The 17,618-nt window shown below is 40.4% G+C and overlaps 1 protein-coding gene across 2 annotated transcripts in view; it reads right to left on the bottom strand.

Moving 5' to 3' along the window:
• EXOC4 (exocyst complex component 4) overlaps window positions 1-17,618 on the bottom strand; it is a 406,844-nt gene that overhangs the window by 102,524 nt on the left and 286,702 nt on the right. For both annotated transcript variants that reach the window (XM_065743825.1, XM_065743826.1), the window contains one exon: window positions 5,170-5,389. In XM_065743825.1, coding sequence (XP_065599897.1) covers window positions 5,170-5,389 — 220 coding nt within the window. The remainder of the gene's footprint in view (window positions 1-5,169; window positions 5,390-17,618) is intronic.

Genomic DNA, 17,618 nt, shown 5'->3' with positions numbered 1-17,618 from the left:
AGGAAGGACCATGATCAAAGATATTTTTACCTAGTTCTCACAGCTTGCAATCAGGACTCAGGCTTAAATTTTCTCTGTAGTGTTGCTTTCTAACAGGTAGGTAAACTGTGATTTTACTTGCTCCCAGAAAGTTTGTTCAAACTGGAAAGAGATTCTCATAAGTTTTAGACAAAACTATGTAGAATCATAGAATCAACAAGGTTGGAAAAGACCTTCAAGATCATGCAGTCCAGCCATCCACCTACCACCACCATTTCCCACTAAACCATGTCTCTCCACATTTCTTGAAGACCTCCAGGGTCAGTGATTCCACCACCTCCCTGGGCAGCCCCTTCCAGCATCTGACAGCTCTTCCAGAGAAGTTATTTTTCCTGACATCCAACCTGAATTTCCCCTGGTGCAACTTGAGGCCACATTCTCTAGTCCTACCACTAGTTATATGGCCCAGACCAGCTTGGTGTTGAGTGTCTCCTGAACCATGAGAGACACAGAACGTTAACCCAGATTTGGCACTGAATAAACAGGCATTACATAGTTCCTGGCTGACCCCAATACAACACTTCACCTACCAATGGAAGAGACACCCATTAATGACAAGCCATAGAGATCTCAAACATGCAACTGCTTCCTTTGTGTCCAACATGACAAAATCATAGTATTGTTTGTGCAAGATGACTATGCTCTTCCAGTTTTCTTCCTCTGCAGAGGAAGAAAATAATTCTCCCTGAAAGGAACACTGCTCCAAATATGTCTATGTGCAACTTAAAGCTATCTCCTGCCTAGGCTTTACATTCAGTAAATGTTAAGCTTGATTTTTATAATAAATTGAAGCACTGCCATTACGTTTTGCCTAAAGCTAGCAATTGCTTTTATATAACTTACAGCTTCACGATCAACCTCAGTGGAGAACTCACACATCTGCATAAGACTTACAAGGGAGCCTCATAAAACCTTTCCCAATAGGCTGTAACCACTCTAAATGTTTCCCCCAGAGGAAGAATTATTTAAAGAAATATTTGAAAAGAACAGGGAGACTCAGACTCCCACAGAGAGATAATTTTGTCTATCAATTCAAAATGAAGAAGATCCGTGACATGGGTTCAGCTGGAAATTCTGCTGCTGACTTGGTCAGTCTTCATCAAGATGAAGACAACTGCTAAGCACAAGTTCAGATGCCATGTTGCTGAAAAAGAGCTGAAATGCAAGGATCAAAGCCACAGGTCGTGTCTCTAAAACCATGCTTGCCCTTGAATGGGAAAAATCCAATTGATCAGCCAGGCCTACTCCTTAATGGATTTTGATCTCTGGAAGCCAGACTGAAAAGACAGTCAATTTGTTTACACTAATAAATAATAACACCCACTTGCTATCAAAGCATGCACTCATCTCTACTGGTGAGCCATTTAAATGCCACTCACTGCAGCCATTCTTCTTCTTAACACCCAGTAACCTGACAAAGAGAAAACATGCCAAAGCCACCAGCAGTGCTTCCTTGGAAAGTCACAAGCAAGTGATTTTGTGTACAGGGTAAGCGGTGCTAGCAACGGAGTAATTAGCTCCAGCAAGTAATTATCCTGCAAACAGCTGCAAGCTCTGACTTCTGAAGGAGTTTTTTACTTGATTTTCAGCCACTGGAGCCTTGCCAGAAAACTAACATGCCTGTCATCTACATAATTCCGCTATAAAAAACAGCAGTCACACAGATGCTTTAAGGGAAAATCCCACTCCGATGGTCGAAAGATGGAAGCCACGAGCACGTCATGTTGGATGGAAATGGGGCAATGCATTTTCAAGGCCATCACTCGTAGTGACCACTTAGCTGGAAAGATTCATCATGCTGACATGAAACATACAAGAACAGGCTATAGGAAGCTGTCGAGCTGCTTGCAGCCTCATTTAGTATTGATTTAAACAATTACAGCACAAAGTTTAATGTGGAATGATTCTGAAACAAATCAGTTTCACGGTTATTCAGTCACTCTGAGTAAAAGGAGAAGAATTTACAATATTTTACATTTATGGCTGGAAGAATGGAAAACAAGATCCTCCTCCTCGTTAAACGCACTATTTACAATGGGCAGCTGCAATCTTTTATTTAGCATAATCTTTAAAGAACTGGATTTGTCTGAGGATATGGTGGCATAAGATACCAGAAAACCTCTCGTCTGAAAGCTAATTCAGGTCAAACATGTACTGATAGTTATCGCAAAGAAGTTATCATCACTCTGTGCGGTGGGAACTGATAAATTCTTGAGTCGTGTTTGCATCACAGCTGTAGCTCCTGTTGCAGATGCTTCAGAAAGATCTTCAGGATAGAAAGGAGTGGGATGGTTGAACCGTGAACCCTTCCATGAATGACACAAGGGAGGAAAAAGTAACATAGCTTAGGGAAAAAGGTGCAGGGATGCACCACACACTGTGTTTTCTTTGTATCCATGATGTGATGAGGGCAAAGATTCTAGGCTCCAACACTGTCAATGCAGAAATAGCCATTTTTCTTTTAATGTAAAATCAATAAAATTATTTTAGGGAGCTATCTGGATGACTTGGTTCTTCTCTTGCACAAAATTACCCTTCTATAATGTTGGGAACAGGCAGACCTCCTGACCATGTACACTTTGACCAAGAATAATTCCAGTTCATAATGATTTCCATCCATCATGAGAAATAAATTACAGGGGCTGGACTAGAAAATTCCAAGCCATTTTATCTTCTCAACCCCAAATGAACTTTAAGAAAATGCTCTGCTATTAAATAACACATTTTCATGGCTACCAACAAGCCACAGTACACAGAAATACGTTATCACATTAAGAATCCATAACAAATTGGTAAGGTTAACAGCCTCCACAGTCCTGTTCCAAAGCTTATGTGTTAATGTTGCTGTAAAATATTTTCAGCTCTCAGTAAGGTCATCTGCCTTCTCAGGCTGAGTTCAGGCTCTCACTCTAACTCACAGAAGAGAAAACAAAAGGAAGGCAAACAATACACAATGAATGCAACACTTTCACCTAATTATTTCCAGATCTCTCAACACAAACCTTAAACAACATCCTCAAAACGGAGTCCTCGAACCATGAAAGAGTAGAATTCTGCTTTTAATTGTAACTCGGAGTTTCAATCTTCAGACACTTATCCTGTTGTAGAAGCCAGAACGGCTCTAAAACTTATTTTTTTTCCTACCCTTCTCCAACAAAAAAAAAATCAAAGTTTGGAAGATTTCTACTTGTGTTGCAGATTCGGCCTATTTCTCTTCTCCTAGGCACTCACTGTTGAGGAATTGCTGGCACTGAGGATAAGTACAAAACAAGGGCACAATTTGTAATTTCTTCTTCACTCTCTGCTGTTGTTGCTCAGCCAATGCACTCAAAGTTCTTCATCTATAAAACTCCTTCTGTTCTCATTAAAGTTGTTTTCAATACTCAGCTGTTGTTTCATAACCACTCCTGCTGTGGTACTACTATAACATCTCGTACCTGATTGGCAATACTTCAGCAGTGCCAAGGGAAAAAGAAAACAAATGTCATCATTTCCATCTTCAGCTTAAAAGAGGGCTCAGTGTGAGGTGCCCAGCCATAAAGTGCTCTTGTGGCCGTGCCCTGTTCTCAACTTATGCTGTGTATGCTCAGTGAAACCATTTTTTACGTTGGTAATTATTTACAAAGAGCATTATTACTCCACTTCTCAATTTTGATAGCGGAGTTTCAGAGGAGGCAGTTAAAGCTCTATCTTGGGAAGAATCCTTGAATCCAGGGATGCTGTGCTTCTCCAAAACTTCATTTTAACGCATGGAGATTTTCTAAACCACATATAGAAGCTTTTGCCCCCTTCTAAGGCGCCTGCTCTCTTCTAAAGACTTGGAATTTGATTTTGCTTTGCCTCTGAAAAAAACATCCCATACCCAAACCCTAAGCACCCAGTCAGGCACAGCTTGAGTAACCATTAATACAAGCAGAAAACCTATTGACTTCTCCCAAATAACAATAACAACAGTAAATGCTATTAGTATGCATCATTAAAATATACATGCATTTTTAGAGATATAAACTACGGTTGAAAGAAGACATAAAAATCTTGGGAGATGTGCATTACTTCCTAAGAACTTAGTAAATATTATTCATTCCCGAAGAGACGATCTTATAGATAAGAGGGAATTATTTAAAAGGATTAAAAGAGCTTGACCCTAATCACAGCAAGAGTCTGTTAATTCATTCCTTTCAGTCCCATGCAACAAGTATAATATCAGGATTTTTTTCTGAGGCTTCTGAACTGTCCCATTACCCATGTAGTTAGGATGAGATGTGTGTTTATTGCTATTATCGCTAATTCACATCAGAGCTTTAAAAAGCTGTTTCATAAGAGACTTCTCATAGAAATACTCCTAACTTCAAAGCCCAATCTCTCAAATCTCTCTTATCTGACTGAGGTAGCAGTACAGCTGCCTTGCTGCGACAGCACCACATGAATCACAAACACACTGCACTAGGGAGGCAAAACATCTCGGGTCTGCTCCTCCTTGGGAGTTTGGCACGTGTGTGTAGCCCGACTGCACCACCCTATAATTTGCAAGCACCCCCAGAACTTCCAAGGGAGACACACATCATCAAAATCCTTGAAAATCAGCTTTCCCAGGAGGGCTTTAATTCGTCATTACAGCGGCTACCAAGTGCTTTAATAATTGGTGTCAGGTAAGACATAAAGAAACCATTAGTTGCATATTTGAGATATTTAGCAAGGGGGGGCATATCCACTCTACACATCTGGGTGTAGAAACTGAATGAGGAAAAATTGAGCAATGAGCTGCAGTTGACGATACGGGGACAAATTGTGTGCATCTATGTCAGATAGACAGCTAGGTCAAAGAATCAGAGAATCAGAGAATCAGAGAATGTTGGAAGAGACCTTTCAGATGCTCTAGTTCCAACCCCCTGTTATAGGCAGGGACATCTCCCACCAGACCATCACCCTCACAGTAAAGAATCTTTTCCTAATATCTGGTCTAAATTTACCCTCTTCCAGCTTAAAGCCATTTCCCCTCATCCTATTGCTACATACCCTTCTAAAAAGTACCTCCCCAGCTTTCTTATAGACTCCTTCAGCCAATCAAGACTTCACGTCATGGTTAGGTGGGCAGTAGGAGAGTCTGCTGGCAGCTCAGCCAGCTCCTACCTGCAGAAGAGGCCGCTGCACACCCAGGATCTTCATGGTATCTGCATTAGCCAGTATCTTCAGGGGGTCAGATGCTTTTGTGACTCCTTCGATTTCTTTATTGATCTCAGCCAGGACTTGATTGAGGAAGATGTTCTTGATGTACATGGTGAGGAACTCACGGAGAGGGCACTGTTTGGTTGGGCCAAGCTCCATGGCATGCTCTATCTCCTTGATGAATCTGGAAAACAAGAAACAAAGAACTTAATGGAGTTAAACCACGTAGCTAAATGTGTGAGGGTTGTATTTGCAATTCCTACACCCAAAAGCCAAGCACCAGTAGTGGGGAAGACAAGACAGACTATGACGTGAAGTGTGAAGAAAAGATTTATAGGGTGGCCTTCAAAAAAACATAAAATGTCAACAGATGGCGAGACAGACTTGATGGCTGGAGAAGGAGAACAGACAACATGGGGAATGGTGAGAACTACAACCCAGGCATGATTTCTGTTTATCTGTCCAAAAACGACTGATTTTGCTCTACTTGAGACACACTGGAAAGACCTTTTCTTTGAAAATAAAATCAGGATGTCAGATATCGCTTTGAGAACGCAAACTTCTAGGCTGGTCACTTGATTCCTACAGGTCACTCGATTCCCCACCTCTGAAATGAGCAGAAGTATTTAATAGTTCCAAGTCTAGAGATACCATAAGAAAAAAAAGCAGTGGAATATATGCCAATATGATACTGCATTATGCATGTCTGTATTATGCTATATTTTTATTATGTGTTATTGTTTCATTCTAGGATCCTATTCCTGTGCATGCAGAATGACATACCAATTCTGGGAATATTTTAGCACAGAATGTTCGCCATCTCCTCCTGCAAAATATCTTTATCTCAATGATGCCATCTGTTTACTAGATAGGAGTTTCTTCTAGAAACTACCTCGTCATTTCTTTCATTTACATCTGAGGCAACAAAATTAGTCTTCCTTTCAAATTTGTATATATTTACATAATTAGGTGTTGAATATCAGGGTCATAATGGACTACGATATTCTGTCCAAAAGAGAGAAATATGGATGGTATTTGCATTGCCCTTTCCATCACTGTATGCAGGTGCTTTGCACTCATTCAAATCTTAATTCCACTCGTGGATGAGCTGGGAGTGTTTTTCTCTTTGTTTTATAAATAAAGGAACAGAAGCAATTCTTTGAACCCAGATTCCCCAGTACACACAGCAACATACTCTGTACCCAGAACACTACCATTTCTTCACTAGGAAAGATTTTTCTTTGTCAATTAAGGCACATTTCAACAATTCCAGACTGGACAGCATTTAAAAGGAATGTCTTTGCACTAACCATTTTTTCCCACACATTGCAGTGAGGTCTGCTTCTGCAGACCCATAACTTCCTACCTCCTCGTACAGAACTGCAAGTGAAGGCAGCTTCTTTTCAAAACTCCTGTCAATTTCAGTAGCATGATTGCTTTCAAATCCAAACAATTTCCTCCCTAATGCCCCTGCAGTGCTGACTCCATCAGAGCGGAGCGACACATTTGGGATGATGCAGCTATTGCTTCCGTAGAGGGAACCATTCACACTAAGTTTGAAAACTGCTTTTCTAAAGAGACACACTGCACAGGGAGAAGTGCAAAGGATGGCAGCTTTACTCCCCAGCTTTCATGGATCGATAGTGTGAATAGGCTTTATCTAACAGGGAAACTGCAGAGTCATCTGGGAAGAGAGCACAGAGACCACCACGGAGCTTATCTCCAAAATAATAGATTTAATGTCACCAGTTCCAAGTGACAACAACTGATGCCCTTAAGAGAACACTGTCAGAGCTGATGGAACCTCATTTAACTGACTTACTGACTGCATTTCTCCATGTCTGCCAACAAATCTGCAGCATTCTCTTATTTTATAAAGCTTCATATACACAGAGCTTGTGATGGCTAGAACTCACTAAAAATAAAAGAGTGAATTAACTCATAATAGCAGCACCCCACAACCAAATACCACTATCCCTCTTCCAGATGGGAAAGGAGAGACAGAACAACTTGATCCTTTCAGTATCTAAGGGGGGTGGGGGAGAGGGGTGCTATGAGAAAAAGTGGAGCAAACATTTAACAGGGTCTGTTGCGATAGGACAAGGGGAAATGGTTTCAAACTAAAAGAAGGAAGATTTAGACTGGATATTAGGAAAAAGCTTTTTATAATAAGGGTGGTGAGGCACTGGAACAGGTTGCTTAAGAGAGGTGGTGGATGTAGCATCCCTGGAGACACTCAAGGTCAGGCTGGATGGGGCTTTGAGCACCTGATCAGGTTGGAGTTGTCTCCTTTCATTGCAGGGAGTTGGACTAGATGATATTTAAGGCACTTTCCAATCCAACTCAAATGATCCTATGAATTTCAGCTTTCAGTGAAATGAAGGGAACAGCTCTCAATTCTATAATCCAGCATGTGCTTAAATCATAGCTGAACTCACAGAAATACAAGAAAACTTTCAGAAGGAGAACAGCCTCATACAAACTAGAAGAGCTCAGATTTGCTGATCTACAATCAACTCCTTATCAGGCAGTAGCGTGATGGTGTTTCTAACTGTTTCCCAAGGCAGAGATGAAATTGCTTGCGTGAGGCCATAGGAAAGGTCAGTGCTAGCAAAAGGTGTAATCAAAGATTTTGGAATCCTTGTACCCAGCATTAATCACCATCTCAGCCCTCCCCTAAAGACCTATGGTTCAATCACCAGCAAACTCCATCTTCATTAGAGAACTGAATTCTGGTGGCTCACGTGCTCTAACAGGCTTTAATTCCTTGGCATAAACAAGACAACAGCAGCTCACTTAATACCAGTAAGGATCAAAAAGATACCCTTATTTCACTTGATACAAACCATAAAGTAATCACAGATCAGGGTATAGATAGCAATGACTCTGTGAGAGGGGATGAGTGCTCAGCAACACTTGTGATAAAGAACAAATGATCAAGGGCTTAAGAAAGCAGATTTAAAATTGATAGCAGGGAAAAGTTATTAAGAATGAAACTGTGTGCTGTGTGGAGGACAAGAGGATACAGATGAGCGACCTTCGATTTGAATGTTCAAGGATAGCTTGATTAAATGATAACGGTAATGAAAAACAGATAATTTCTGAATCGAAAGATCTCTACTGAAGGAAATGGAAGTAGAGAAAAGATGAAGAAAAATGTAATATGGACGTCAGAGCTACCCCTGCAGTGGGGAGCAGTGCTGAACGTTCAGAAATGTCATGCTCCTGTGGTACAACTGAATTATTATGTAGTACATCCTAAGAGGACAAGGGTTCACTGTGCTGAAGTTCAAGGTTGACCTGTCCTCACCATGTCTTCACCAGCCAGAAGTCCTAACTGCTGGAGGTCCCATCATCTGCTCAGCAATTGTAGCATTCAAAGCAGCAATTGTGCAGCTCAACCTTCATCCCAGAAAGGGGAAAATCCCTTTGAACACACTACCACAATGGCTGAGCAAGCACTTTAAGGCTTCAAATATAAATGCACCAAGAACCCTCTGACAACATTACACTGCAACACTGATACACTGCATAGGTTCTGTACTAGCAGGAATATCAGGATGTCATTAGAAATAAATTAACCTAATAGAAAACATTCTTTGAACTTATTTCTTAGGAGAATTAAGTATGCAATGTCAAACACTGAAGACATTGGGAAAGAAAGGACTGGAGTCACTCGTGTCACCTCAATTTGCCTGCTGTGCACAATTCCATAGAATAATTATTGACTACACAATAGCACACTATTGCTCTTTTCAGCAGGTCCTGATCTTGTCTTAGGACAAAGACTTGGTTTAAAACACTGCAAGGGAAGGAAGTCCTTAGCTCAGGAGCAGGCACCTTTCCAAGTCTTCGTCCTTAGCTCAGTCCTCTATGGGCAGAACTGTGCCCATGAGGGACTTGACACTTTGCAAATGAGAAGCTTTCTACAGAGCTGTGAGCACTGCAGCTCTTCAGAGCTGTGCAACTAAGCCAAATTTCTGGTGTATTTTCAGAGAAAAGGCAAAAGGCACAACCTTAACAGTTCTTACTAAGAACTGTGAAGGAGCAAATTCTCAGCCTGAAGATTTTCCAAAGAAGAGGTCATGGGAATTTGCTAACATGTGCAGTGTATTTCTTCTTCTCCTCCTCAGAAAAAGTATTTTAGATAATTTTCTAAAAATAAATCTACCTCCAGTTGGCGCTTAAAGACCAGTCAAATTAGAGAAGAATAAAGTTTTATAAACGAGAAGCATTGGGTGGCATGAAAGACCTTACAGATATTCTCCATTTTCTGCTTCATGGACACATTCGCAGTCACATGTGGTACTATTTATTTATTTTCTGGTTAACTTATTCTAACCAAAGCCAGCCTTTATACAGAATAAACATGTTTAACACTCAGCACCTAAGAGAAATATTCTAAAAGTACTTTCCAAAAATGTTTCCATTTTACTCATACAAGCTATCCACATAACTATTAAGATGTCAGAAAAGCAATTTGACCCATGGCTATCCCAGAGATCAACGTTTGTGTCTATGTGTGAACTAGCATACGTGAACAGAAATTGCATTTGGTCAATGATACAACAGAGAGCATGCAAAAATAAAAGCAGTGAAAACTTCTAGGTAAATCTGTACACTTTATGCATGCACAGCTTTTCAAATGGATTTTGAACTTACCTGTATGTGCATAAACCCCAATAATCCAAATTGTCATATCTATGGTGAAAGGCTGCATCATACAGGCCTTTTATCCTGTACTATTTTTTTTTACTCTCTGAAAGAGAGAAATCTGAGATACAGCTCATTGTAAAAATAGGCCATAAAGAAGACCTTGGAGGAACAGCTTCGATTCACATTCCATTTGCTTTGATTATTCTACTAGAAGAAGAACCATTGTTGTAATTTAGTAGGGTTCCTGAAACAGTATCAACAACTGCATTTAAAATCATCACTCACTGACTCAGGAAAACTGAAGAAAAAGCCCATAAAGGTTAACATACTGTGGGGTTTATGCTCTAAATGTGTGAGAATAAGCCCAAAATGGCACATTTAAGATAGAAAATTCCTCTAATGCGGAACAATTACATGTATTTATTGTAACTATCACAAATTTCAAGCCTAGAAAATGGGAAGATGCTTTCTCTGGACAAAAACTAAGTCTGAGGCGTGTCACCATATTTTGGATAATGACTGCTCTGTAGATGGCCATGGTAACTGTTCCAGATCCTAATAAGGCTTGTAGGGATGACCTGAGGAACAAGATGTCTTGCTAGGATGGAGCACTTGGAGAGAGCACACAAGTTAAAAAAAAAAACGAACAGAAATCTGTGTCTCATATGGAATTCAGAACCTGCATTTTCAAAATGATGCACGATTTTTAACTTGTTTTATCTTCGTATGAAAGCATTTGAGGTGATTTGTGGCTGCAATTAAGCATTCCCCTTGGACAGAAAAGCACTTTCGGTAAAATGAAGTATCTTTTTGCAAATGACAGTCATTTGGATTAAAAAAGAAAATTAAAAAAAAAAAAAAAAGCAAACCATTTCAGAAAATTTAATTCATTCGAACTCACAACTTAATTGCCTATGAGGTCTGTCTTACCTGGGCTGAAAGTGTGTAATAAAAAACATACAAAGCCTAAAAATGCTATAAGGATTGATTTAGAAGCCAACAACTTTCACGTTCCTTAGGCTTTCTTCTCTCTTCATGGCATCAGACCTCTTCTAAGACATCATTAAAAGAAACTGAAGACGTGCCATTGAAAGTGCATAGCATCAACTTCTCACTTTTTAAATGATGATAACGCTGTCTGAAATTTCCTCCTCAAACAAATGAATGACAGCAGAAAGGAAAAACTTCCAAACCCTACTAAGAATTTTTTTCAGACATTCAGCCCAAATTTACATTTCAATTTGTTCAGCTTTCACATGACACTAAAGTGTTTTCTCTCTCAGTAATTGAAAAAGAATAAATGTTTTGGTGAACTTCCACAGAGTAAGGAAATATTAAGGAAAAATCAGAAATTTTTGGAAGGAGACACTGGTTATTGACAGAAAGGCAAATCCCAAGCTGGTTGTTCACATTTAAGGCAATTAGGGATAAAATAACCTATGCTTTAGGTTCTTGAAGTTCTGAAGGCATATTCAAATTGAGGACACCTGAAAGTCTCTGGGTTGACCACTCCCTGTCTAGAAAGCTGCCTACCTTAAACATGGGCATTTCAGGAGAGGGTCAGCCTGATGATGTTCTCCTGCCATTCTCTTTGATAACCATCAAGGCACAGCTTTAATTCCCAATTTATTGCCTTTGTGATAACGTGGTCTGACAAGGAGATCAATTCAACAACAGTGTGCAAATCAAACTGGTACTACTGCTTTTAAGCTATTATTTCAGTATACCACTGGTTTACATAATGTTCTAGCTGGATTAAAAACCTTTTCTCATCCATCCTCCAGTTTGGCCCACCCTCTGACTTCTCTCTTCTCTGCCAAAGAGAGACAACTGGTACTCCCAAACCAAAAAGTACAGACCACTGCACGTGTACAGAATGCAATAAATAAAATTAAGTTAAAACATCACTGCAGCACGTAGACCAAAGACCATTTCCTCCTGAAGATCACTCAACTAGGAACTAAAGTAACAAAAAGCACATTACTTTGTGTAAAAACTTGACTACAGGGAATTACTCCTGTTACGTTATCAGTTACCCCAAGATCGATATTTCTCTGAGGAGCATGTTGCTGATAAATATTGTGGCTATAAACAAGATAACAGAGAAGCTTCTGTACAAAGTTAGTACAAAGGGAGCGGTATGCAGGGGAAAACAGCAGGAATAAAGGCTTAAGCTCTTCTCTAGATGGCACAAAATGTGATTACAATTAGAATAAAAAAGTATAATCAGTGCTGGGACACTCAGTGGTGATTTAAAACACAGAATCATAAAGGTTGGAAAAGACTGATAAGATCACCCACTCCAACCATTTGACTTATGCCGTGTACTTAAAATCTTAGCAAAGACAAACCAAAGAATTTTAAATATATTTTTAAATACTATACGGTATTTTAAATAGCAAATTTTGATGGGTCAATTACAACCTTCCCAACTGCACCATTTAAACAGCATCTCGCATTTCCACACCCTCCTCATAGCATCAAGGCTGGTTTTATTTGCTTTCTGGTATAAAAAAAAAAACAACAGGTGAAGAAGAGACCGAATCTCCAGGCTTTGCTGTTGCTGTCAGCATCTAGCTTGCAGTGTAATGGCAGTGGTGTAATGGCAATGTGTAGGTGCACCACCATAAAAATCTCTTTCTTCCTTCACATTCTCATCTTGTCAGAGGGAAATCTCATCTCCAGGAGTGATGATTCTCTCAACAGGGCCAGCACAACGTAATTAATTCATGCACAGCCAACGACGGCAAGAACACACTTGATAGAAAGTTCTGGTGCAATGGGCTGGCTGTTGTACACATCTTCTCTTCACCTTCTCTCCATCTTCTCATCACTTGCAAGGGCACGAGCAAGCTTCAGCAGATGGCTGCATTCTCATTCCACGTGGGAGCTGCCAAACCTCTGCTAAGATCTGGATGTGATTTCTCCGAAAGCAGTAAATCTAAGCTAGGAACAGCCTCGAGCTTGGAGATCCTCACTGAGAAATTGAGTTTGTAAAGGAATAAAATGGCATAACTCAGAGCTGTTACCATGAAATTTAAGCTATGAAATGTATAGTGATATAAGAGTCCAGGACAAAATATGGGAAAATACACCGTACAGACCACTGGAACGGTGCTCTGTTGTATTGCTTTGAAATAGAAGAAGCTGGGTTGATGTTGAGCTTTGTTATAAATTTGTAAAAGCATTAGATCCAGTGGCACTCGCTTCTGCAGAGTTAAAAAGCAGTCTATTCACTTATGAATTTACAGCAGTGAAAATCTATCTTTATTCCCCTTCTATCTCTAGACACTATTCTTGCAAAGACGTTATTTCCCTTCCTGCAGATGAAACAGAGCAATAACCAGTGCCACAGTTCTGAATTTATACATCTGGGAGACCCAAGAGCAGCTCGTTCTGAAGCAAATGCAGCACAGCTGCTCCTTTGAAAGGAAAATGGGAGTAACTCAACAGTAGATCACATCAGCTCATTCTGTTAAGGTAGATTTACCCAGAAAAAGAATCATCAGTTGGTGGATATTTTGGGGATTTGTTCCCCTTCCCATGAGTGCAAGGCAATGGCTCACACATCACACAGTGCAACTTCTCAGCCATAAATTAGATCAGAATCTCCATGTTTGCAAAAACACTTCTGCCTATTTAGTACGAAGAGATGATCTCCACTGTTATGACCTATCAATGAAGACATGCTAAGCAGTTGGATGTGTCCTTATCCCTGTTGTAAAACATGGCCTACAGTTTACTTGGCACGCAGAAAGAGCCAGGAACATGTGGCTGGTAGCCACGAGCTTACCACAAATTGGCTGTAAACGTATGCTGATACAGGATTCACTGTTGGGCCACCCTCCTTGATCCGTTTTCTGTAACATTCTCCCACCATGCAGCCTTTCTGCAATGGCTGCAGAAAAAGTGATCAAGTAGCAGTGTTCTACTTTGCTTGGCAGTGCCTCGTTTATTACTACTGAGATAGAATGGCTGCTTGACATTTTCATTATTCACAATAATAAGCAAGCGAGAATCCTAACTATTGATGATAACGTTGGTTGGGACATGGTCTGAGAGAGCTGGGGATGCTCAGCCTGGAGAAGGCTTCGGGGAGACCTGATAGCAGCCTTTCAACATCTAAAGAGGGCTATGAGAAAGAAGGGGATGGACAGACAGACTCTTTAGCAGGGTCTGCTGTGACAGGACAAGGGAAAATGGTTTCAAAATAAAAGAGGAGAGATTTAGGCTGCATATATTGAAGAAATTTTTTACTATAATGGAGATGAGACATTTAGGTAGGTTGCCCAGAGAAATGGTGGATGCCCCCATTCATGGAGACAACCAAGGTGAGGCTGGAGCACACTCTGATCCCCTGATGGAGCTATAGTTGACCCTGTTCGTTGCAGGGGATTTGGACCACATAACCTTTAATAGTCCCTTTCAACTCAGCTGATTCTATGACTCTATGTTTGAATGTTGACTTTGACTCTTGACACCAACCAAGTGTCACATTTTAAGCAACAAGCATTAGAAGGCAATTCTTATTAACAAACACTGAATAATGAGAAACTTGTTCCACACTTCCAAGAAGGTCTTTCAGATCAAACCTAAAAAACAAGAGCTCCGTTCACATTCTAAAGACCCTCCACAGCATATTTGGTAAGAGATGGGTTTTTGCCCTGCAGTGCCAAGATAAAAAAAAAAAAACACAAAAAACTCTGAGATGTCTAGATGTTGCTGTTGACTGGTGTTGTGATTGCTTCCCTCAACAAGGCTGCAGTTTGGTGGAGCTGTGTGTGTATCCCCCTATGCACAGTTACAGTATCAGACCAACCTATGAGGGCGCCTTTGTGTTATCTTCCACTTTGATTTCATGTACCCCTTGGTCTCATTAACCATGCTATGTAGCCTCGAAGTTCATTTTGAGAGCAAATATCATGTAGCTTTATTCCCTATATGCAATGAACTTTCTTTTAATCCTTTTGAGCAAATACTGGTTCTTTATGAGGCTAGAAGAAGGAAACATTGTCAGATGTCTTTGTCTCTCCCTAATTGGCTGAGGAGTGCTGTGGGGTTGTTTCTTGTAGGGGTGCATTAACAAGGGATGAAGTCTGCAAAACACAAGACTCTGGAACTACAGAAGGGTAGAGTAGCAAACCCACAGGGGGAGTTGGACCAGATCACCTTTAAGGGTCCCCTCCAACTCAAATGACTCTACAATTATATGACTTAAGATGCCAGGAAACCCCAGCTGTGTATACCCAAGAGGAAAACATAAAGTGCTGCACCTCCAGCTAATGGTGATAGCAAGAACTGTGAGCCAGGTCACAGCCTTCATCTTCAGCCCAAAACACAGATTTGATAAATTACTGCTTTAACATTTCTCACTTAAAAACAAGACGAAACCAAGATTAATTTAGGTATTTTACATTTACATCAAGCTGGGTAAGCACCATTTCTACATCCAGCCACCTTCCTTCTCTCACAAAAATACAATCCCAAATCTCTTCACTGCAGTTCCAGAAACCACCAGCTTCTATCGAAAATGAGACTGACAATGAGGAAAGCCTGCCAGTTGCCTCCGTGACATGAGATTGCTTCATGATGGAGATGATAATCCAAAATGACCACTGAACTAAATTACCCACTGCTGATCCATTTGTAATTTAAATCCAATCCTGCAGAAGCCAGAAGATAGATGTACTAACCACGGTCAATCAGAGTCTCTATATAGAAGCTCCTCAGTGCATTTATTTCACGTGAACCCAGGGCACGTGTATGCCTAGAACTCCTTTCTGCACAGCACTGACCACAAGACTCTTAAATCCATAGGATCCCAATGCCTGGACTGGTTGTAACTTACTGGCTGAGTACATACAGCACTTCACTTCCCATGGCACTGTGGGAAGTGTCTCAGCTTCACCACTACTGATGCAGTACTCTGCAAGGTAGGAAAAGCACACAGCCTTGCCTAAAAAGCATTATCATTTTAACCAATCTTGATGATCAATTTGAAATGAATTCCTGCCTCTTGCACAGAAATATCATGAGGTTTCATTAAATGTGTATAGACCACTTAAACATCATGCATCAATAAAGATGTTAACAGAACCATCATATAACGTCTTCCTATTACACAAAGTGATCTGAAATACAGAGTTCACTTACTTCAGCTTCTCATATTATTAAATCCTATTTCCTTTAATGCCATATTACATTCAGTTTGTTGACCATCACCGAAATACAGTGATACCCCCTGCCTGAACTTCACATTCTCTTCTGAGCGCAACTGCTTTGTAAAAATTAACTTATTATTCATATTATTTTAAAATGTGATCTGGTGGCACTTTCTACGTGCTCAAACCACACAGCTCTCAATCTGGCCTCCGTAAAAAGTAACATATGCTGTCTATAAATCTTTAAAATGGCTCTATTAATAGAGTAGCTGTGGTGACAGCTTTATAAATGGGCACCATCTTTATGCAAACTGTTTTTTATTAGATTGCATTATAATGATTTGTAATACGAATGCAAGGACGGATTTGGAGCGAATGGAAACCAGCAACAGCTCCAACGAGCCGGCTGTTTCCAAGCCCGTGAATTCTGTGTGGCAGATTGGGTGCACTTGCAACAACAAATACCATCAGATTAGTGTTGCTACATCTCTCTGCTCCTCTGCTTTTCCCAATTAGATAACAAACAGTCAAATAATTCGCTCCATGTCTGTCAATCCAATTACTTCCTATTTGCTATGTGCTGACATCCCATTAAGTAACCAGACAGACGGTGCGATCTTTGATTATCGTCCCACTGACCAATGAGCCTTCAGCATGCAACCAACTGAAACAGGGGTTATTCCAAAAAAACAAAACAAAACATTGGGACAAACGAAGAGCCCAGTCCAGGAGACTCTAAGTTCAGGGCCCACCTTGGATGCCCCAAAATACTGGGGCTTGGTGCTTTCAAGAACTTGCAGGGCCACATTCAGACATCTCAGTTCCCAAGGTTCTACGTGCAACTTTGCTTTCTCCACGACACTGCTTTCATTTTACAGTAAGAACGAAGACAGCATGACCCAAGAAATCTAAGGTAAAGAAATACATCCCTCCATCCCAGTCAACTTCCCATCCAGCAGTTCATCCCTTAACCCTCTGTGCCATATTTTGATTCTGAAACTAATATTGTGAAAGATTTGGCCCAAGTACAATCCTGAAACTCACTGCCATCCCCATACAAGCAGTGATGCCCAGAAGACTTCAGGACCTATAACTCCTAGCTGTAGAGAACAGATTATGATTGCACTAGGAAAAGGAAAGCATGAATGTGCTGGGACATTTTAAACAGGCAAGGTTACAACTCTTTAGTGAGGCTAACAGTTTTGTGGTCTTAATTTGGGAAAAAAAACCAACAGTCTAAGTAGAGCATCATTTTTTCTAAATTATTCTCTTCCTTACTGATGAGATCGAGACTCACTGCATTCTGTGGTAAACCCATCTCTGACTGTTCTTTCCCTCTTTTCAGGACTGTAAGCCTAGGGCCATGTCAAAATTAGGAGCAATGAGTAAAGAAATACAAAGCCTCCTCTGAAGATTCTCATTCCTTATCAGCCTGTTGTAATGAATTCCTGTTGCACCACAAGAGAACTTGAGAAATGGGTAAAACTGTTGGTTTGACAGCCCCAGGGAGAGAATTAATGTATTGATCCCCAATAAAAAGATGCACATCTTCCACTTGACTCAGAGGGACCTCTGAGGAGCTTTCAGTTAATACAG

Source organism: Cyrtonyx montezumae, unplaced genomic scaffold (genome assembly GCF_038088225.1).
Source record: "Cyrtonyx montezumae isolate F1298 unplaced genomic scaffold, pur_monq_1.0 scaffold_3, whole genome shotgun sequence".
Lineage (NCBI taxonomy): Eukaryota > Metazoa > Chordata > Aves > Galliformes > Odontophoridae > Cyrtonyx > Cyrtonyx montezumae.
The sequence above is the reverse complement of the archived record's forward strand: the minus strand, read 5'-3'. Positions and strand labels throughout refer to the sequence as shown.